We start from the raw sequence: 24,068 nt of genomic DNA, 5'->3' as shown, positions 1-24,068 counted from the left end.
AGAAAATAATTTTCACAAAGAAAGAAAAAGGTAGACTCAGAAATTCTGTAATCAATAATTTTACTAAAAGCATCTAATGTCTAATCCCGCTTGGAGACATATAACAGATGGGGAGTACTTTAGCATAATGATTAATAACCCAGTCCAGACGTTTCAATTAGACAGTCCTGGGCTCCCATTAGGTCTGCCACCTTGTAACAATGTGGCTTCACTTTCTAAAATCAGGTTTGCCATTTGTAAGTCATAAATCCTCATCGAAATTTGTTTTGGAAAAGTATTAGTTTAGCTGTTCTCAAACTTTCTGTTTTCAGCAGCGTTTTCACTCTTGAAAAGTATTGAGGATCCTAAAGATTTTTTCTTCAAGTGGGTTCTATTTAGTGATATATATATATATATATATACACACACACTAGAGATTAATAGCAGTAAAAAATTAATACATGAGAATGCACAAGTGCACACATCCTTAGCCATCAGACTGATATTATTGTCACATATCTTGTAGCCTTAGAAAATATCACTATACAAGCGCTGGAAACTCTGTTCATCACCCTGTAATATCCTAAATGGGAAAAGAATTTTGAAAAGAATAAATACATGTATATGTATAACTGAATCACTTTGCTGTACACCTGAAACTAACACAACATTGTTAATCAAGTATACTCCAATATAAGATTAAAAAAAAAGAAAATATCACTAGATACTCATGAGAAAATGAAAAAGGAAAACACTGTATGCAAGACAGCAAAAGAGACACAGATGTATAGAACAGTCTTTTGGACTCTGTGGGAGAGGGATGGTGGGGGATGATTTGGGAGAATGGCATTGAAACATGTATAATATCATATAAGAAACGAATCGCCAGTCCAGGTTCGATGCAGGATACAGGATGCTTGGGGCTGGTGCACTGGGACGACCCAGAGGGATGGTATGGGGAGGCAGGTGAGAGTGGGGTTCAAGATTGGGAACACATGAACACCCGTGGCGGATTCATGTTGATGTATGGCAAAACCAATACAATACTGTAAAGTAATTAGCCTCTAATTAAAATAAATAAATTAAAAAAGGAAAACACTATCTTGTATTAGTATAAAAATAGTTTAGAATTTGTTGGCCCTCTGATAAAGTCTATAGGTTCTCAGACCACATTCTGAGAACCTCTGCACTAAGTCATACTTTAAAAATTTACCCCAGTGACTAGCATTTCATAAATGCTGCATATATACATTCTGTTAATAGTCATCACTAGAGGATGAGTTTCATGAGGGCACTGATATAGCCTGTAAACCTTGATCTTTAAGGAGGCACTTAGTGCAATTTTACTGAATTAAAAGTCACATAGAAGTCTAGCTGCCTTCTTTGACTAGACAGCACTGTTATTGTACTGTTTTCAGGGACCTGACTTTAGGTTAAAACCTATATACTTGTGATACGTGAAGTAGCATCATTCTGGAGTCACTGATTGTTTTCAAACAAGTCAAAGTTTCTCCAGGTCTCAACTAGAAAAGGAAGAGGATATAAGAGGGTTGGGTTGTTTAATCTCCAGGGTTCTTTTCCCCCTAAAGTTCAATGTTCTAGGTACTCTGTATTTTGATTAACCAGAGTGAGTGATAGTTGATAGGAATATTCAACAACAAAGAGGACGAGGACAGAGTGGGGAGATAATTCAAGATTAAGTTGGCGAGCCTCTGAGAATAAGATGATGTTAAGTGAATGTGGGAAGATTCAACAGGTTCAAATGGACACCTTATAAGATCCAGAGTTTAAAAGCTCAAAGCCAACAATAAGCAGCGCTAAGAACCATGGTTACTAACCTATGATCCAGGGATCTTTGCTTGTTACTTGATGTGAACTTTCCTAAACCAAAATTGTTGGTTATATTCAGGAGATGACAATAAATCTTCATAGAATTAGAAAGTACATTAGTAGGGGCCAGAGGTTTGGGGTGGAGAGCATGGGGAAAGGCAATGGGGAAGTAGTGTTTAATGGGGACAGCGTTTCAGTTTAGGAAGGTTAAAAATTCAGGAGATGGATTTTGGTGAGATTTATATAGAAATATGAATGTACTTAGTAGGCACTGAACTGTACAGCTAAATATGGTTAAAATAGTGTGTTTTACGCTATGTGATGTTTACCACAATAAACAAACAAAGAAAGCTGCACAGGAAGCCTGCCCTTGATTTGGGGTAGAGACCACAGTCCTGGTGGCTCAAATGGTAAAGAATCTACCTTCAAGTCGGGAGACCCAGGTTTGATCCCTGGGTTGGGAAGAGCCCTTGGAGAATGGAATGGCAATCCACTCCAGTATTCTTGCCTGGAAAATTCCATGGACAGAGGAGCCTGGTGGGCTAGAGTTTATGAGGTCACAAAGAGTTGGACACAACTAACATTTTCACTTTTCACTGTAGTACTAGCTATACTGCACAATGTGTGATAATAATGAAAAGTAGAAGTTTTCTAGGCTTAATATGCTATTATATGTATAGAATATCAATTCTAGTGCTAATAAAGATAATACCAGAAAACATAATAGGTTTGCATAAGAGGAGAACTCAGCACAATATAAGAGTTTTCTTATAAAGATAATTGTTAAACATCAAAATTAACTGCAGATAAAGATTTTTCAGTCACTTTTGGAAAATGTCATTTATGTTTCTCTCATGAGTCATCCAAGACTGTAGTAGTTAGGACTAAGAGTTTTGGAGTCAAAACCTTCAGATTTGAGTCAGAATCATATAATCTGTGACTCTCTCTAAGTTTTGCTCTTCTTAGCTATAAAATAGTGACAAAAGCTCCTATCATTCACTGTAAACACCCCATAAGTAATAACTATTACTATTACAGACTATGTAGATTTTCTTTTATGTGTCCATTTTTTTTTAAAGAATTTTATTTTATATTGGAGTACAGTTGATTAACAATGATTTGTTAGTTATAACTTTTCTTTAAGGAGGGAAAAAACGGATTTTAAGAAATGAATCTTTTGAGATCTTAAGAAATGTTATAAGAATTTATAAATTGACAGTCCTCTCAGCTTAAAGTTTAGTAAAGATTGGTATCTGCCTTGCTTTTCTTACATTCTCTTACATTAAATAGCGTACATATTGTGCAACTGATATATTGATATATACAAACCCATCATAGGTCAGGGTTAGTCCGGCGACTGATTTGTTTTCACAGATTAGTGCAAAATTTATTAGATGAAATAGGAAGGACGTCATATGGGCACAAAGTGAAAATTTGGCAATTCCAACCAAGGTAAACTTGAACTTTTTAACAATAAATCCTCCTGTAAACATTCCAACTGCCAAAGATGGTATGGATATGAATCCTAGAAGAGAAAAAAAACGTAATTATGTAATTATATTAATATGGTTATCCCGAATGTCTTTATGTGTGAAATGCTATCTATCAACCAAATTAATCCAATCTTGTTATTTCTTAAACAGAAGACTCACAGTGTAGGATGAAGGTAGGGGACTAGGGTACCATGTGGAAGAGACAAAAATAATTTCTCCCTGCCAATGCTAAAGGTTTAGCTTCCCAGTAGCAAAAGTCAGTGACTGAGAATATTTGTATATCTAACATATTGTTTCTATAACGTACTTTTTGTTCTCTTCCTGGAAAACTACAACAAAGTATCATCTTCCTGACTCTGAGACTTTTTATCCTATCACCTAAATCCTATATATTTCTTTAAAATGAGGATTTCCTATCCTTAAAAACTTACTATAAATTTTCCCACTACTTTAGATTTGAATACTTAAATTAATATCTCTTCTTTATTAATCTAAACACACATATGCCCTGAGGTGATAAACAGGCCTGTATGTGGTGTCACGAATAACTGATTCCCCTTATAACTTTCATTTCATAGTCCTGCAAGATTTGTTAAAGATGAAGATTCTTTTAACAAAAAAATTAGGCTGAGAACCTTATTAGGAGTTAAATTTATAGTTTTCAGTTCTCCAAAATCACTGTAGATGGTGACTGCAGCCATGAAATTAAAAGACACTTACTCCTTGGAAGGAAAGTTATGACCAACCTAGATAGCATATTCAAAAGCAGAGACGTTACTTTGCCAACAAAGGTCCGTCTAGTCAAGGCTATGGTTTTTCCTGTGGTCATGTATGGATGTGAGAGTTGGACTGTGAAGAAGGCTGAGTGCCGAAGAATTGATGCTTTTGAACTGTGGTGTTGGAGAAGACTCTTGAGAGTCCCTTGGACTGCAAGGAGATCCAACCAGTCCATTCTAAAGGAGATCAGCCCTGGGTGTTCTTTGGAAGGAATGATGCTAAAGCTGAAACTCCAATACTTTGGCCACCTCATGCGAAGAGTTGACTCATTGGAAAAGACTCTGATGCTGGGAGGGATTGGGGGCAGGAGGAGAAGGGGACGACAGAGGATGAGATGGCTGGATGGCATCACCGACTCAATGGACGTGAGTTTGAGTGAACTCCGGGAGTTGGTGTTGGACAGGGAGGCCTGGCGTGCTGCTATTCATGGGGTCGCAAAGAGTCGGACAAGACTGAGTGACTGAATTGAACTGACCGCACAACAATTGAGCCTGTGCTCTGGAGCCCAGGAACCACAGCTACTGAGCCTGTGTGCTGCAACTACTGGAGCCTGCACTCCACAGAGCCGGTGCTCCACATCAAGAGAAGTCACCACAATGAGAAACCCGCACACTGCCATGAAGAGTAGCCCCTGCTCACCACAACTAGAGAAGGTCCTTGCAACAATGACCCAGCACAGCCAATAAATAAAGGAATAATATTATAAAAAATAACATGACATGCAACTTCAAAGGCAGAACAATGGTAATATCACAAGATGGATGGATCCGATAAAATTTGAAAAAAAGAAAACTATGTTTAATAAAACAGGAAATTGCCTTCACAACAAAATATCACTTGGAACTCATTTACTCGGTAGTTTATCGTTTATAAAGCAAACATAAACAATGGGTCTTACCAAGCAAAATGCTCGTCTCAGATGCTGAATTGCCATACTGCTGCTCTACGTATTTGAACACATAAGTAATAGAACCAATATGGCTGCTGGCTTGTAGCAGTGTCAAAAATAATGTTAAAACATACAAGGGATTGGTAAGGATGCTTTTCAAGGACTGGAGGAAACCTATAAAAACATCAAAAGAAAGAAAATATAATGCAGCTTAAATATACATTAATATCTTAATCTGGTAAATATAATTTATATGACTTAAAATTCCATAAGTATATAGCACAAAAAGTCAGAGTAATCTGCAATTCTACTGCCAGCAGTTTTCTTAAAATATATTACTTCCATTCTTTCCATATGTACATTCATATTTTTATGAATAAACTAAATAAAATGAACTATTTATTTTGTTCATTTTATTCCCAAATGGGATCAAGCATTCATGCTGTTTGTTATAGCAACTTGCTTATTCACCTCATATTTGACTAATAGCACTCTACCATACCTGCATCCATATTAGTTCATTTATTCATTTATTTAACAAATATTTGGGTTTTGATTGGGTACCATGTAATATGCTAGGCACTGAAGGAACAAAAGCTAATGAAATGTCTCTTATTTATTAGCATTTAATAGTATAATGATTATATTAATAATATAATTATTAAGTAGAAATTTACCTTAAAAATAGTATGAACCCAAAGCTCACAAAAATAGAATACTAAGGTTCAAAAATCATAAAGATTAATTTAGTACCAGGACTCAAAACTCTTTTTCTGGTATATAGTTTCTACCATAAAATACTGCCTCAATAATTCTGGCAGTAATAGCAATCACCTTTATTAAAGAGATATTGTGTCTCAAATGACATTATGACAACAGTAGGCAAAAAGCCGTGCCTACAGACAGGAGTGCAACAAATCCATAATTTCTGTACCTAGCAAGAATTATGTGATTTGTCTATGATCACCAGGTTAACCAGCTGCAATGGGAGTTAAAGTGAAAAGAACTACTTAGAAAAACAGTGGAAAGTATCAAAGTCTAGCAAGACCGAACCAGATATCATTCTTGAGAAATGGATGGTATGGACTTTGAAAGATCTTGTGCTGTACAACTCTAAAGGTTTCCATCAAACATGGTCAGAATCAAACCTTCTATTCAATGGTAATTAAGAAATAGCTTCATCTGCTTATAATAATAAGAAAAAAGATTAGGGCAAAGGACATAGAAGAGGAAAGAAGAAGATGTATGGAAATTTATAGCAGGGATAAATAATATTTAAAATTATTAGGTCAAAATGCTAAACTGTGCTCCATGAGACTCCCCAGTCAGGAAGAACCATTGACTTGTGAGGCATTCTATGTGAGTTGTGATATTTGATCAAAAGAAATAAGACATATAGGTTCACCAAATCCTTGAATTTTTGAGGTGACTGAGAACTTGGACATCATTTGTACTTCTACATAATCATGATCCATTATGTGACCTCAATAACTGGATCAATAAACAACTCAAGTGACATTAAGCTGATTATTTCAGAAAGAAATTGCTCCATTTTTGGTCGATTCTCCATGTTTACAAATTGTTTCTTTAATGAACTGAAAGCTTTATTTCTTTCTAATCAATTAGTCTTATTTCTGTTCAAATTAGATATGTATTTTTTCTGACTAAAACTTGTTAGTTATTTCACCTGTTCCTAGTAGCACATATGAAGGACCTCTTTGCTATCTTTTGTTTTGTTTTGTTTTGTTTCAGCTGTTTAAAGTCAAAGATCTTAATTTTTGGCTTCTTTTTAAAGAAAGCTCTTCTAAGAATTACATATGAAAGATCATGCGTAAATCACACTTCTTCGTGGATTAATAAAAATACAGTTTTCATGATTTGTAAAAATCTGTTTTTAGGGGATCCAGAGAGCTGGAAAAATGCTGCTGGGTTTTTCTGGCCTACCACTGAATTGTCTATAAGTCAATTAGAAGGACGCATGTGTATCGTGGGTACATTATTTCCCACCAAGAGAAACAGAGCCTCAGCATCTGGACCGTGCTTATCTCAGGAAATTGGCAGTGACTGGCTCTGAAGGGAAGTTGGCTCTGCTGGAGCGGCACGGGGGTGCTGCTTCCTCCCAGGGGAAGTGGGCACAGATGCAGACCCCCGCGGAGCTTGGGGCACAGCCGGTGACTCATTCACTGCTCTTCACCAGCCAGACCTCGTTGCGACGTCCGTAGGGCTTCATGGGAGGGTCATACCAGGTGCAGAAGTAGAAGTCAGTCTGGTACTTTGCTGTGCTCTCCAGGGCGGACCGCAGCTGGGTGGCTTGGGCAGCGTAATCAGCTGCCTTAGCATAACCACCAAACTGCATGGAATAGACAGTGATGCCTTCCCTGTCTTCGATCTTAATGCTGTCATCGCTGGGAGCTGGCGGGTCGCTTTGAAACTTGTTTGGAATCCGGAACCAGACTTTTAATTTCTTCTGTAGGTCCCCATCGTCACTGGGGAACACAGCAAAGGAAATAGGAACTGTCATCCCCATTCCGAGTCCCTTATCATTGGAGCCTCCCACATACTTCATGACTTTCGGCATTGCCTCCCTCAGAGCCTCATCCACAGGCTTATCTGTCACTTCCACTGTGGCAAACTTCCCGCCTTCACAGGCCCTCTCCTCATAGAAGACATCTCCCTTGCTCCCTTTGCTCAGGACCTGCCAAGGCCAAGTCTCTACGCTCCCGAACAGCGAGTTCTTGATCATGCCCAACATGGTGTCGCCCGGGTGCTCAGGACGCGCGAGGAAACACGGGGTAGGGGAAAAGGGCTGGCGCAGCCGGCCGAGCAGGGATCCAGGGCGAGCGCGGGAGCTCTTTGCTATCTTATATTGGTCACTATCTTGCAAACACAGTTGATAATATAGATGATATTAATAATTGTTCTAATTTTGTATTTTCATTTTCCTCCCCATTCTTTCTGGGCTTACAGTCAACCATGTTCCTTACAGGTTTAAATAATCAACTACTTTTAATGGATTTAATTTGCTGCAGTATGAAAATAGCATAAATTGGATGAAAATTCAATGCGTTGCTATTTTTATTGTGCATATTAATTTCAAAAAGCTCTTCAGTGATGTGCTGGTAAATGTTTAACAACTGATTCTTGGGAGCACAATGCCTGATTTGAGTATTTCCCAATTTTGGTAGTAAGTGGTGGTAACTTCTCCCATTTGGCCAATTTCAAGTCACCAATGTAGTCGAAAAATTAAATCTCTCATGAGCCCATACAAGTAACACCACTGCTTTCAGATTAGGGCAATGGAGAGGAGAAAGTAACAATAAAAGGAGTAGATGGAAGAGCTAACCAGAGGGAGAGCTTGGGCTACACTAACAATCTCTAATGTCACTTCAGCTTTAACTTGAAAGGTTGCCAAGGGTTCAGGTGTTGCTCTGCTTTGACTCTTACTGCTCCACTATGGCTGTGTGATCTGAAAACTGCACTGTTAACATCTCATTATTTCAACCATCTTGCTCTGACTGCTGCTGATCAATCACAGATTAGTGCTCCTAAGTTGTTCTTTGGCAGTTTATGTTGGAAAGGAAAATCACTATCCTGTGCTATGGAGGATTCTTATTCATATGACTGACTCCAATACTCTTTGCTACTACTCTTGTTTCTACTTCATTTTTGAATATTTAGGTAAGCAATATTTTCTATATAAGTACCAAGAAGACAATCTTACTCTAATTATCTAGAAAGAAACTTGATCTGATTTCCTTCTGCATACTCCATGTCTCCACCTAAGTATAAAGTTGCCCAATTTATAGGCACTCAGAATTCCTTATATAAGCACTATATGGCTGTTGTCTATATTCTTCTTGTTACAACCTCACTGTACTTAAATACTTGAAAAACAGAGGCAATACTCTATTATTAGGGCATAATCTGATTCCTGGTACCATTTGTGAAGCAAAAGAAAGGAAGAGAGGGAGGGAAATAAAGAAGGGAAAGAAGGAAAAGAAGGAAAAGAGAGAAAGGAAGGAAGGAAGCGAGAGAGAAAGCAAGAAAGAAAAAGAGAGAGAGTCCTTTTAACTCATAATTTGCACTATATAATTTGGAAATGACTATATACTCTTTGGTTTACTAATAATAGATAGTTTTTTAACCTTTAACTGGTTTCTCCCTGCTAAAGACCACAAGCGAATCCTCTTCTCTACAGAGCTGATATGTGTTCAGAAAATATTATGAAGTTTTTTAGTAGGAATCTTAGAAGACTAATCCAGCCAAATTTAGCACAGAAGAACACTGACTTTAGATGACTTGAGTATGACGTTATTTTGGAATATTTCTCTCTCTCTTTCACTGGGATTAACAACTCCAAACTGACTATAAATGTGAAATACTTACCAGTTACAGTGTCAGTAACATTTTGTCCAGTCTTGGTCAAACTAGCCATTTGACTCTTTTCTTCATTTTTCATAGGCAAAGATACTGAGGATGCTGAAGCTTTTTTTTCTTTATTTGGTTTATTCAAAGTTTTGGGCAAGAAAAAGAATGGTATAGAAGAAATAATGGCTATTAGTCCAGCCGCAAGGAAACCAAGCCACCAAGCACCAACCCAACGAGAGTCCTTAGGAGTTATTCTGATAGTGCCTAGAATAAAGAATTAGAAGAAGCCAGTCAAAAATCATTTTGAAGTGCAAGAATTTTGGGGAAATATTGGTAATAATTGCTGTACTTCATAGATGAAGAAAGTAAATGATGTTTCATCCACTCTGAGACAATGTTTTCTTTTTTTCACACATTTTCATTTTTGAAATAAGGGTAAGTCTAACGTTTAAAGACATCTTACGATTGCTCTTGTCTAGGAATCAGTCACGACACTGTTGTCATTGATGGAGTCTATGTGAACTTGATGGCTTTTGTGTTGACATGACTGAACAGCTGTCCTTGTGGAACAATTAAAGCCTGCAAACTATTTAAGGGCCAACTTTGGAATTCCTTGGTGGCTCAGTGGAAAGAATCCAACTGCCAGTGCAGGAGACACAAGAGATGGCAGGTTCTATTCCTGGGTTGGGAAGCTCCCATGGAGTAGAAAATGGCAACCCACTCCAGTATTCCTACCTAGAAAATTTCATGGACACAGGAACTTGGCCGACTGAAGTCTATGGGATCACAGAGTTGGACATGACTGAGCATTACAACGATGGCAATATGGAAGGCATGACTCCTCACTGTCTGAAAACTTATATTGGCATCATCTTCTGAGGTCAAGAAATCACCAGCAATGAAACTTATAGCAGTCTGCTAGAAATTCTCAGAGCTAATAGTAAGGTTCTCCCACCTCCCCACTAGAACCTGCATTTCCAACTCTTTGACAGCACAGGGGATGATAATGGTGAAGATATATACATACTGAAACTCCGAGTTCAAAATCTGAACTCAAAATTTTAGGGAAAATTTAATCATTTTATTTCAATAATATTTTCCCTTAAAGTATGTGCTATATTTGTGTGTGTCAGTCACTCAGTTGTGTCCGACTCTTTGCAATCCCATGGACTATAGCCTACCAGGCTGCTCTGTCCATGGAATTTTTCAGGCAACAATATTGGAGTGGGTTGCCTTCTCCAGGGGATCTTCCTGACCCAAGGATCGAGCTGGGTCTCTTGCATTGCAGGCAGATTCTTTACCTTCTGAGTACCAGGGAAGTCCATGTGCTATATCTAAACAGGTATAAATGAGCTGTTTCAGTGAGTATAAAGTAAATATTCTAATAAGGAAGTACCACACACACAAACACACCCTAGAAATTTGAAGAACAAGAATCGTATTGTTGCTCTTTGATCTATAAGAAAAACTCTTTAACACGAGAAAACATTGAATTGATATAAAGAAGTAAATTATTCATTCTGTTTACTGAAGTGGTTTTAAACTATGCATAGATCTGAGTTTAAAATTGATTTGCATGTTCATATTATTTCATAATCAGCAACTCTAGTAGACTTTAGAAATGATTGGTAAAATCAGAGACTCCATGTATATGCCAAGTACTTATTCATCATCTGTCAGAAATGTCACCTTGGTAACATTTTTTTTTGTGCTCTATCCCTGGTCTACACAAAAGAACGAGAGATCATAACCTGTCTAGACACAGCCTTCTGAAGTGTTGCTTCACACACTATCATAAAAATTGGAAGATTCTAATGGAAGTCTGGATTTCTAGATTTTCTTAAAAACCAATCAGTAGATTTTGTCAATGCTGGATCCTGATTTCTGCATGAAAAGGATAGGTTGAGCCTGAGTAATAAATTCATTTTCAAGTGTGTTCAGAGGGTAGTTCACCACCACCAGTTCTTACAAGTTTAACCATCATACTTAACACTCTTTATTCACTTGTTTTGTTGGTTCCTTTGGCATTGGAGCTTGCCATATTATGTTTACATCACACCCATGACTGACTAAGAGAAGATGTAATTAAGTCTTGACTTTCAGTGGTAGAAATGGGATTACCATGTATCTAAAACACTATGAGTAGTAATTTCTGACTATAGAAAAGAGGTTACAAAACTATCATTCCAAAGATTTTAATAACCATTTACTTCTAGGTTCCTGGTGGTAAAAACAATGATGAACCTGGAAGTGAATGAATAGAAACATAGAATATGATTCACACATCCAAAATAGAAGACATAATGTATTCCATCAGGCCCACATTTTAGTTTTATATTAAAATACTTGCAAGATTGTGGTTATCATTGGACTGCTGTGAGGTCTACTCTATGTAGCCCTGGTGCAAATCTGATTTGAAAATCTGATTTGCTTATTTCCAAATGCTAATTACTTATTAGATGTCAATGCAGATACTATATTGTTATGTTCTAAAAGAGATGGCATATCAGTGTACAAATATTTGTGGCTCATTGTGATAAAGACTACAGTAAAGACCTGCTCTTGGTGATCAACAGGGGTGTTTAACTTTTGGTGCCAGTAGAAGAGGGTGAAGTAAGGCTTCTCTGAAGAGGAGTCAAATTTTAGAAGAGACTTTAAACTATGTAGATAGAGAGGGTTTTCTAAGAAATGCAGGTAAGTGACATCAGAGGGCCTACTGAGAGACCTGCAATTAATTTGCAATTATTTTGGATGAAGTCATCTTAAGTTTCTTAAATTTTCTTATTTTGTGCTTAGCTGTGAAAGCCTAATTTAGCTAGCTATGTGTGTGCTCAATTGTGTCAGACTCTGTGACCCCATGGATTGTAGGTCCCCAGGCTCCTCTGTCTATGGAGTTTTCCAGGCAAGAATACTGGAGTGGGTTGCCATTTCTTACTCCTAGGGATCTTCCTGACCCGAGGACTGAACTAGCATCTCTTGCATCTCCCACACCGGCAGGCAGATTCCTTACCACTAGCACCACCTGATGTTGACAGGAGATGTATTTTATTTTTATTATACATATTAACACATTTCCTGTTTGTAACTTTTGATGATTAGTCTGCAAAAAGCCACTGAAAGAATGAATTCACTTATTTGGAAGAATGCTGTCATGTACTTCAAAAGCATTATCATGTTACCTTGTTCTGAGAGTACTTACTCAGATCCACGTATCCAATATCCACATACATTTTAGAAAACTGAGATACCAGTATAAAGCCAATGATTGGACCAATCATTGTTACTGCAAGCAAATTACCTAGAAACATTATAAAACATTTTTATCAAATGCCAATAATACATGGCTCTTATTAAATTTTTAAAAGTAATACTACTTAATATATTTCTCCAAATAACTTTTCATTAAATAAAAGACTGAGTTGAGGAGCAGTGTTATTTCAAGTTACACCCAGGGAAAGTAACCATAAAATCTACTCTTTTCTGTACATTACCTAAATACAAAGAAGAATGTCCTTCTTCAGCAAAATCATCGATGTAAGAAATCCCCAAGGGCCCAATAGGGGTTTCCCCAATTCCACGAAGCATATTACCCATGAGAACATATATCCACATATATGACCCAGAATCCTTTTCCAAACCTACATAGACAAGAGAATGCTTTATTTTAAACATTAATCTTAGCATTCCTATTAAAAACTCAACTAATGCAACTCTTTAATCATTCCATTTAAAGTGTTTTGTTCTTTTCTAATTGTAAGAATGATTTATAGTCACATTACAGAATTTGACAATGTAGAGAAACACAAAGCAAACAAGTAAAATGATCTGTAATCCCACCACACAGAGAGCCACTTCTGATGTTTGCTTATATCTTTCACATTTTTAGTGAACACAAAAATATGCCTAATATTCTTTATGTTCTTGTAGCAGGATTTTAATGACTGCATCATGGTGTGCTGAATAAGTTTCATCATTTCTTTAATCAGTCTCTTTCCTTGTTTGTTGTTTTTAGCTGCTGAGTCATGTCTGAGTCTTTTGCAACACCCTGGACTGTAGCCCACTAGGCTCTACTGTCATGGGATTTCCCAGGCAAGAGTAGTGGAGTGCCATGGGATGCCATGATTATAATGATAAATAAATCCTTCTGTATATTCCTGATTATTTCCTTTAAGATAAAGCAATAAAAGTACAATTGCTGATTTAAGCAGATATGCATATTTTTGTCCTTTACCATCTTAAAAATTAACCTCCAAAAGAGAAATTTATACACTCTCTATAATACATAAAATGTGGCTTTTCCCTCTACCTCATTTCTTTTTATTTTTAATCTTTTCCTATCTAATAGGTAGCAAAATCTTTAACTAGTAGTATAATAAAAGCAATTTGTGTTTTAGTAGGTAAACAATCTTTAATTTGTGTAATAATTTGCATTTTTCATAAAGAGTAAAATTACATTTAAATATATTCATGCCACATCTTCTTCTTTTACATTAGTTGCATATTTTCTTTGCCAATTTCATATCAAAATATTTCTTTTTTCTTAACGCTTCTAGAAGCTGTTTATATATTAACAATGAATTTTGTCTTACACACATGAAAATGTTTTATTGTTTTTAAGTAAACTTTACTAATAGATAATATAATAGTTTTTATAGATGTAATATAATTGTTAAATTTTAGAATATTTATTTGTGACAGTAATATTCAATAGTGTGAGTTCAATTCTTACCTTTTCCCACTACCTCCAATGACGTTCTATTGGGTAACAAATTTTGGTTAATCGAACAAGTTGGTAAATTTGATGTTGAATTATCTGATGGATTAAAAGTGGTGTCTTTAGAATACCTGTAACTGTAAGAACATCACTATATTTACTGAATAGTTTTACTTTTCCCAGAAATGCAGAGGAATTTTCCCCTTTAACTGTACCATTCTCTTCTCCAAATTATCAGGATACTCTTTATCAGTTTCCCAGCCTATATGTTAGGAGAAATGATAGGTCAAAGTAAAATAGAAGTGTTTGCTAAGAAATATCATGCAGTACTCCCCAGGCAAGGTGGATTATCACATTACTGTCATCCTAAGAATTCTTATATTCCGGTCAATGTATGAAATATCTTGGTTTCAAGTTTTAAAAAAATTGCTAAGTGCATTTATTCATCCCTTTGAATTATCTTCAAAGATGGTTACAATCTAAACTTTCAAATTTAATTTACAGTCATACTGATTCACTTGCATTTTCCATCAATAATTTACCTGAATTTCTTTCATGGACACACACACACACACACACAGAGTCATATGCTTGACTCCTCAAAACTTAGTTTAAAAAGTTCTAGTCTACTTCAATTTGATAAGGAAGAACTTAATTAGAACAACAGAGATGGACCTAGAATAGGTACAAATGTTGTTATTTAAAAATACATGAATGGATGTAAAGGTATTGTGCTTAGTAAAATAAGTCAGGCAGAGAAAGACAAAGATTGTATGTTTTCACTTATATGTGGAACCTAAAAAAATAAAAAGAACATATATAACAAAACAGAAACAGACTCACAGATACAGAGAACAAATGAATGGTTACCAGTGGGAAGAGGATTGGGGGAAGAGAGAGTAAATAGGTTAAAGGGATTAGAGGTACAAACAACTAGGTACAAAAGAAATAAGATACTAAGATGTGATGTACAGCACAGGGAATAGAGCCAGCATTTTATAACTGTAAATGGAGTATAATCTATACAAATAATGAATCTCTATGTTATGCACCTGTTACTATTATAATTCATCCACTACACTTCAATAAACAATATAAATTAAAAATACTGAGGTACCCTGTGAGTTCCGAGGGCAACCTACTGTATGCCAGGCATTATGTGCAACTCCAAATCACTAGAAATAAAACACACAGCTTTTGTTATCAAAATATCTTATATCCTCTAAGATAAACGTATATGATGAAAGATACAAAAATGTTAATATGTCAGGTCCTGAGTTTGTAAAGGAAAGCAAGATGATCAACTTTGCTTGGATATTGAGAAGGGTGTGGATTAGAGGAAACTTCACAGTGAGGATTCCATAAGAGATGAATTTTGAAGATAGAAAGGAGTTTAACAGGTAGGCAAAGAAGGAAAAATACTCAAAGCTGTAGAAACACTATGAACAAAAGTATGACCTATTATGGCACATTTGGAAAACTCTAGACCTATAGTGTGGTCCTCAACCATGGGAAGCCGTGTAAAATGAAACTGGGAAGATAGTCAAAGCCAAATCAATGAGTTATCTATATATGCAAATAAACCTAGATATTAATTTGTAGGCAAGAGACTTTCAATACTTTGACTATACCAACAGTGAGAAATATATTTTGCATCACAATCACAATACATACATATCCACACACACACACACAAATTTATAAAACCAAAAAGAAAGTTTCACGGAATAACTGTGTTTTCTTCTATTCTGTTCTATTCTATTCTATCCTATCAGATTAAAAAATTGTTAGTCTCAATAATCTGAATTGATTTATTGATCAACAAGTTTTTCAGGATCTGAATTTTGAAAAATACTGCTCTAGGATATTGGGAGTTTTAAGTAGGAGTAAAATAATAAGATTTTTGTTTTTAAAATGAACACCATAGGACTTCATTGCTGGTCCAGTGGTTAAGACTCCAAGCTCTCAATACAAGGGGCCTGGGTTTGATCCCTGGTCAAGGAACTGGATTTCACATATTGCAACTAAAGATTCTGCATACTGCGATGAGTATTAAAGATCTCATGTGGTGCAATAAGACCATTGCAGCCAAATAAATAATTTTTTAAAATAAAAGTTACAAAAAGTAAAATGAATACTGTAGTATAGAATGTGAGTTACAATGAAGTTGGGATGGGATGCAGAAAGTCCAGGCCAGAGATGATGAGAAAGAAAAAAGGGACAACTTTGACATATAGGAGGCAGTAAAAGCAAGATTTGCTGACCACTGGTCATGTATACTGAAGCAAAGAATAAGTCTAAGATGAGATCCTTGACTTTGGTTTGAATCTCTCTGTGGATAAGTGAATCACTGCTGAAAGAGTGAATGTGAAAAATTTGAGCTGGTTTTGGCACAGAGATAAATTCAGTTCTGGATATATGGGTGGAAAATGTTTGTAGGATGTTAGACTGGAGATACCCATGAGGTGGTTGATTACATAAATCTTGAGTATAAGATAAACTCACTGTACAGTGATAGTTACATTTAATGCATGTACTTGACAGAAATCTTGTAGAGTGTAAAGTGAAGAAGATTGGTAAGGGAACTTAGGCAAGACTGACCGTATGGCGTCAGAAGCAGAAGGAAAGGGTGGGTATGATAGAGAAGCCAAAAGGAGGAAATAAATCAAGAGGGAGTAAGATGATGGAAATAAGAAGGAACAGTACCAGGAAGAAGAAAGACCTTATGAAAATCAAATATAGTAATTAACATAGTAACAAAAAAGCATGGCTGTTGGCATTGATAATGAGTAAGAAATTTATGGAGAAGGCAATGGCCACCCACTCCAGTACTCTTGCCTGGAAAATCCCATGGACAGAGGAGCTTGGTGGGCTGCAGTCCATGGGGTCGCAGAGTTGGACACGACTGAGCGACTTCACTTTCACTTTTCCCTTTCATGCGTTGGAGAAGGAAATGGCAACCCACTCCAGTCTTCTTGCCTAGAGAATCCCAGGGATGGCGGAGCCTGGTGGGCTGCCATTTATGGGGTCGCACAGAGTCGGACACGACTGAAGTGACTTAGCAGCAAGTAATTTATATCTTTAGCAGAAACTGCTCATTGGCTCTCGGTATCCATTATTCTCCCCTTTCTATGGTAACAGAATCTAGGATCTTTAGCTGGGAAATGTATGCCTGAAATAAAGTCTATTTTTCCCCAAGAACTTTGTATCTAGATGTGAGGTATAACAAAGTTCTGGCTAGCTTGAAGCCAGTAGAAGTGTTATGCTTCTGAAGATGTTCCTTAAGCCTCAGCCTGTGTGAGTTCTGTTTCTTCTTCTTCTTCTTCCCTTCTTCTGTCCTGTTGTAAGGAACAACATTGCCACAATTTACACCATGAAGTCAAGGCCAGTCAAGGCCTAGGTTGGCTACATTAACTTTTTATGTAAAAAATGAGCTCCTATCTTATTTAAGCCATCACTATTTTTGGTTTTCTGTCATCAGTATCTGACTTTAATTAAACTACACAGAGACAGGTAGAAGACTCAGATGGTAGTGGGAAAATCCATACTGCCGTGAGTTGAGTGGGGAAGTTGTGAGAAGCTTTTGGCAGGAAAGAGGTCTCTGCAGGAGGTCCCTTTGTCTCTTCACTTTAGCAAAACTACACTGTAACTAACTTTTAAATCAGGCACCCCATGTGCTACTCAATCTCCAGCCAAAGCACACCTTTCAAATGTTTTGATCACACGATATCTTACCTAACTTGTCTATTCCTTCCACAGATCAAAGAAGTAAAAATGAAGATGTAATCAATCAATCAATCAATTAATCATCTATTAAGTAATTAACAGATGACCAGATCTCTTTCCTAGCTTTCCCTTCAGTGAACAAACTGTGTGAACAAGGTAACCTTTAAAGAAAGATCACAAGAAGTTGACAAGCCTGACCACTGTGGGGGATGGTAACGACTTTGACACTTTCTCAATCTCAAAGATCCCTCCTCTCTTCCCTTCAAAAACTTTTATGGCTAAACAGAATCATGGGAATTGATTTTGGAGGGATAGGAGTCCATCTTCTCCCCAGATTGTTGACATTCTGATTAAAAGCAAAGTTTCCTTTCTACCGACAATTGCCTCTCAGGTATTGATTTTTGAGTGGTGATCAGTTGGACCTGGGGTCAGTAAATAAAGTCTTATTAAATAGTACCAAAATCTTGTAGGCAAAGACATAAAATATATGTTATAGTAAAAAGTCACAAAAAGCTTTTCTACAAAACTGCATCTGATTTATTGCTATTCCTATTTCAATATCAATGAGAGCCACGGTAGATAAAACAATGAGTTAATTATTACATAGAAAGTATAATCCATTTCTATACATGCTTAGTGGACATTCTTCTTAAGGGGAATACTTATTTAAAAATAAAAAATAAAATTGTATGATTAATTTACAAGGAAATGATAATTGATAGCATAGAGCCACTTACTATCCCATGAAGAAATGTGGTAAAGCAGTCAAAATACTTCCAGTTCCCATAATAATGCAACCAATTCCAATTAGCTTCGGTCTGTGTAATTTGGCTCCAAAGTAACTCACAAATACAATCACAAGCAAATTTCCTACAAAGAGAACAAAATTATTTTTATATGATTCATTATAGCAAACAGTAACTGAGTCCACATTTGTGTCCAAGAGAATAGAAAGCCCAGGATGGATACAAATAAAGCATAAGACATAGTATGTGCATGCTAAGTTGCTTCTGTCATGTAGGTCTGTTTGTGATCCTATGAACTGTAGTCCACCAGGCTCCTGTCTCAATGGGATTCTCCAGGCAAGAATATTGGAGTGGGTTGCCATGCCCTCTTCCAGAGATCAAACCTGCATTTCTTAGGTCTCCTACATTGCCAGGTGAATTCTTTACTACTAGCACCACATGGGAAGCCCATAAGATGTGGTCAGTTCAGTTCAGTTCAGTCGCTCAGTCGTGTCCGACTCTTTGAGACCCCATGAATCTCAGCACACCAGGCCTCCCTGTCCATCACCAACTCCTGGAGTTCACTCAGACTCACGTCCATCGAGTCAGCGATGCCATCCACCCATCTCATCCTCTGTCATCCCCTTCTCCTCCTGCCCCCTATCCCTCCCAGCATCAGAGTCTTTTCCAATGAGTCAACTCTTCGCATGAGGTGGCCAAAGTACTGGACTTTCAGCTTTAGCATTATTCCTTCCAAAGAAATCCCAGGGCTGATCTCCTTCAGAATGGACTGGTTGGATCTCCTTGCAGTCCAAGGGACTCTCAAGAGTCTTCTCCAACACCACAGTTCAAAAGCATCAATTCTTCAGCACTCAGCCTTCTTCACAGTCCAACTCTCACATCCATACATGATCACAGGAAAAACCATAGCCTTGACTAGACGGACCTTTGTTGGCAAAGTAATGTCTTTGCTTTTGAATATGCTATTTAGGTTGGTCATAACTTTCCTTCCAAGGAGTAAGTGTCTTTTAATTTCATGGCTGCAGTCACCATCTGCAGTGATTTTGGAGGCCCCAAAAATAAAGTCTGACACTGTTTCCCTATCTATTTCCCATGAAGTGATGGGACCGGATGCCGTGATCTTCATTTTCTGAATGTTGAGCTTTAAGCCAACTTTTTCACTCTCCTCTTTCACTTTCATCAAGCTTTCCTCAAAGATCTGGTAATCTAATTAGGATAAAACTCACTTACCTTAGGCCGCTCACTATACAGTTGTATGGTATTAATAATAAATAGACTTGACTTTAGATAAGAGTGAAAGGACTCAAATTACTTGGTGATATCAGTGAAGCAAAATTTTATGAAGAATTTGGAGTTGAGTCGGTTGTATTGGAATGGAGAAAGATGGACAAATTTACTTGAGGAAAGATATTTACTCAATGCATTTTTCATTCACTTTTAGCATTCTTTAAATTCTTATTAAGTACCTTCCATGGTCCTAGAATCCAGAAGTATAAGAAAAGAATAAACACTGTATGGTATCTGCTCTAAAAGAACGTACATACCGCTGACAAGAGTAGATAAATAAACAGAGGGTTCAATCCCTGGTTGAGGAATTGGGATCCCACATGGATCATGGCATGGCCAAAGATAAAAAGCATACTTGTAAAAAATGTATGTAATCTATACAACAGACATAAATTTTGAGTCCTTTCAAATCATTAAAAAGTGGGGAAAAAGGAAAATGGGCAGAGGCGTTAAGCAACCAGTTCATAAAATAAGAGAAATAATTCAATTTCTCAATAATTCAATTGCTCAATAATTATATAAAATCTCACGAGTATTGGAGAAATCCAAATCAAAATGAATACAACAAAGCAATATACTCAATGTTCTTAAAAAAAAAAAAAATTAACCCCCAGTTCTATACCCTGTTAAACAGTCTGCCCATTTTCCTCTTCCCCCACTTTTTAATGGTTTGAAGAGACTCAAAATTTATGTCTGATTTATAGATTACATATTTTTTTTACAAGTACGCTCTTTTTCTTTGGCCATGCCATGCTCTGTCAGGGGACGTTCAACTTTAAGGGATCCAATATGTTGTTTTCTTCCTTTGTGAGCTGTTTCTCAAGGACTCTCTGTTCCTTATCAGTTCCTGGATAACAGGAACAAGCAGAGCTGCACGCAGGTCTCAGGCCTGAGATCACGGGAAAGAGCACCTGCTTGCATTTCCTTCAGTGACTCCCTCAATGACCTTTTAGGACTATCCATTTTGTTGCAACTGGTGGAATTTCATTCTTTTTAATGGCTGAGTAATCATTTTATTGAAGATATATAAGCATGCGTTTCTGCAAATAAAGTACCCTTGTTTCACTCGAGACTTGGGTCCCCTGCGTCCTTCTTCTCGTCGACTCCAGTCCCCAGGTCCTGGTCCACAAAGACCGTGACAATTGGCGCCTGAACAGGGACCTGGTGAATGCCCTTGCCAAGTGGACGGAATGACTGTTAGGACCTATGGAGGTTGGTAATTGAGGGGCTATGGGACAAGCGGCTGGAAAGCCCCACCACTTTTCTACTTTACTTCATCATTTATTTAAGGTTCAAGGACTTTTGGTTTCACGTCAACAGATAGAGGCTTGTCTCCAAACAGTGGTTGTATATAGTCCTTGCTTCCTTGATGAAGACAGTTTCGATTTAAAAATTTGGAACTGGGTTAAAAAAAAAAAATGTTGAATGAGCCACAAGACTGGGAGAAAATATTCCAATAGATTTCTGGCCCTTGTGGGCCCTCATTAAAAGCCATGATCTTGCCATTTCAAGACAATTCTAGCCCCTCTGATATTCGTCAACAAGCAGAATGCTCATTATATGAATATAAATTAGATGATGAGACTTTACAAAAGGCCCAATTAGAACAACATAAAATGTTTCAGAACCTTCCCACCATCCCTGCTCTGGTTGTCCCAAACACTCCTCCTCTTGTAACGGGCATGAAACAAAAGGTCCCCTCAATTCGAGGACAAGATGAATCTGATGATGATTCTTCTGATGCTCTCTTGACCCTAAAATCAACAATACTTTTTTTGATGACAATGATAGGCCCCTAACACAACACTCATATTTATGAAAACAGATGATCCACTCATTCTCCTTCATGAAAAAGACTTTCTGATTTACTGGCTTTGCAATCTTGAGTCTATGAGGCTGATGATCTTTTTGCCTTTCCTGTGTTAAAAAATGTTAATGCTCAAAGACAACTAATACCTCAATACGAAGACATTGATTTTTCTCACATGCAACAAATGAAAAAGGCTGTAACTATATACGGCCCTCATTCGCTTTTTACTAAAAACCTTCTAAATGCTATGACATCTTCTATGATTGACAAATTTTGATAAAAGCTTTTCTTAAACCAAAAAAATATCTTCAATAGATAATGTGGTTTCATGATGTTGTCTGAGATGGTGCCAATTCTAATGCTCGAGCTGGCACTCCCTCAAACCAAATTACTTTAAAAATGTTAACCAGTATGGGACAATTTGATTCGGTGGAAGCTCAGATACTATGCCCTCCTTTGTTACATGAACAATTGAAAGAAGTTGCCCTTAAAGCTTGAGATCAAATTACTCCTCAAAGAGAACCTAAAGATAGCTACACAAAGATATTACAAGGGCCTAATGAAGCCTATGCTGATTTTTTAGCTAGACTGAGAGTTGCTATCTCCCATAGTGTTGTCGAAGAGGAAGCCAAAGTGCAAATAGAAAAGCTGCTTACATATGAAAATGTGAATCAGAAATGTCAGAGAGCCATCACTCCAATTCATGAGACCAGAAATGTTATTGATTATTTAAAGGCTTATTCCAACTTAGGATCAAAAACTCAAAAAATGCAAATGTTAGCTGAAACAATGACTGCTACCTTTAAAAAGAAAAATGAAAGATGTTTTGCTTGTGGGGATAAGAACCATTAAAAAAAGGATTGCCCTAAAACATACACACACACAAAATTAAAACTATTAAAAAACCTCCAGGAGTCTGCCCTCATTGTCGTAAGGAGGTACATTGGGCTAAAAAATGTTGATCTAAATACGATATTGAGAAAAATCCTATTTCAAAAAACTCAAAGATGGGGACTCCCTGGGTCCCCATCAACAAAAACCAGGGATAAACTCCATCTTTTCCCTCAAATCCCCAACATCTGACAGTGCTACCATCAATATACCAGCCCTAAACGATTTTCTTCTTTTTCCTCAAGCAGTCCCTTCAGGATACCCACCGGACTTTATGGACCCCTACCCCCACAAACCTTCAGCCTTATACGGGGCCAATCTAGTCTGACTTCTAAAGAAAATACTGTTCACCCTGAAATAATTGATTCAGATTATAAGGAAAAAATTCAAATTATGATGTCATCTCAGATACTGTGACAATTCAAAAAGGGGGACAAAATTGCCCAATTACTTCTTTTACCTTACATTTCTATTAACTCCTCTAATGATATATGGACAGATGGATTTGGTAATACAGATCAAAAGCAATCCCTATGGACATCAATAGTATCTAAATATGCATGACCAAATATAAATATCAAAATTAATGACAAAAGATTTTCTGGTCTTCTTGATACTGGATCTGATATTACCAGTATTTCCAAATATTTACGGCCCAAATCTTGGCCTATATAGAGAATTTCTTGCCAAATTGCAGGAGTTTCTCAAACCAAAATACAAGAGGTTTATCAAAGTGTCCAAATATATCCATGTGAGGGACCAGAAGGCCAGCCTAAACATTACAACCTTATGTGATAGATGCACCCCTTAATTTAATAGAAAGAGATTTACTTATACAATGACAAACTCAAATATATATTCCACATTTTCCCTAGGGGCCACTGCTAATTTAACAAACAATACAATTATTAAAATAACTTAGAAAAATGACGAGCCTATTTAGACAGAGCAATGGCCCCTTACAAAAGAGAAATTAGAGGCTACTAAGAAACTTATAAATACACAATTGAAGTAAAAACATATTGAGAAATCTTGTTCCCCTTGGAATTCTCCCACCATGTGTCAATATTATGTAACCAAAGCCCTTAAACCTATGAGAAAACAATTTCCTAACTTTCTTGTTATTCATTATATAGATGATGTATTGTTTTCAGCTCCATCTGTTTTAGAAACTCAACAGATGTTTGACATAACTCAACAATGCTTAAAAGCTTCTGAATTAATCATTGCCCCTAAAAAGAGTCAAACATCTGCACCTTACTATTACTTAAGATTTGTTGTTAATAGATAATGTATTGCTACTGCTAAGTCATTTCAGTCATGTCCGACTCTGTGTGACCCCATAGATGGCAGCCCACCAGGCTCCCCCGTCCCTGGGATTCTCCAGGCAAGAACACTGGAGTGGGTTGCCATTTCCTTCTCCAATGCATGAAAGTGAAAAGTCAAAGTGAAGTCGCTCAGTCGTGTCCGACTCTTAGCGACCCCATGGACTACAGCCTACCAGGCTCCTCCATCCATGGGATTTTCCAGGCAAGAGTATTGGAGTGGGGTGCCATTG

The 24,068-nt window shown here is 37.0% G+C and overlaps 1 protein-coding gene and 1 pseudogene across 2 annotated transcripts in view; both read right to left on the bottom strand.

Moving 5' to 3' along the window:
* Positions 1–24,068, bottom strand: part of LOC105000203 (solute carrier organic anion transporter family member 1B3-like) — a 70,849-nt gene that overhangs the window by 12,567 nt on the left and 34,214 nt on the right. Inside the window, exons 4-10 of the mRNA XM_010855931.1 lie at positions 18,514–18,646; positions 14,066–14,187; positions 12,828–12,974; positions 12,536–12,634; positions 9,355–9,600; positions 4,978–5,142; positions 3,139–3,334 (exon numbers count right to left, since the gene is read on the bottom strand). Coding sequence (XP_010854233.1) covers positions 3,139–3,334; positions 4,978–5,142; positions 9,355–9,600; positions 12,536–12,634; positions 12,828–12,974; positions 14,066–14,187; positions 18,514–18,646 — 1,108 coding nt within the window. The remainder of the gene's footprint in view (positions 1–3,138; positions 3,335–4,977; positions 5,143–9,354; positions 9,601–12,535; positions 12,635–12,827; positions 12,975–14,065; positions 14,188–18,513; positions 18,647–24,068) is intronic.
* LOC105000202 lies at positions 6,717–7,790 on the bottom strand (annotated as a pseudogene). The gene has a single exon (XR_826701.1). The product of XR_826701.1 is annotated as a heme-binding protein 1 pseudogene (transcript).

This window comes from Bison bison, unplaced genomic scaffold (assembly GCF_000754665.1).
Source record: "Bison bison bison isolate TAMUID 2011002044 unplaced genomic scaffold, Bison_UMD1.0 scf7180017864370, whole genome shotgun sequence".
NCBI classification, from domain to species: domain Eukaryota; kingdom Metazoa; phylum Chordata; class Mammalia; order Artiodactyla; family Bovidae; genus Bison; species Bison bison.
Note: the sequence above shows the minus strand (reverse complement) of the source record. Positions and strands in the feature narration are given on the sequence as shown.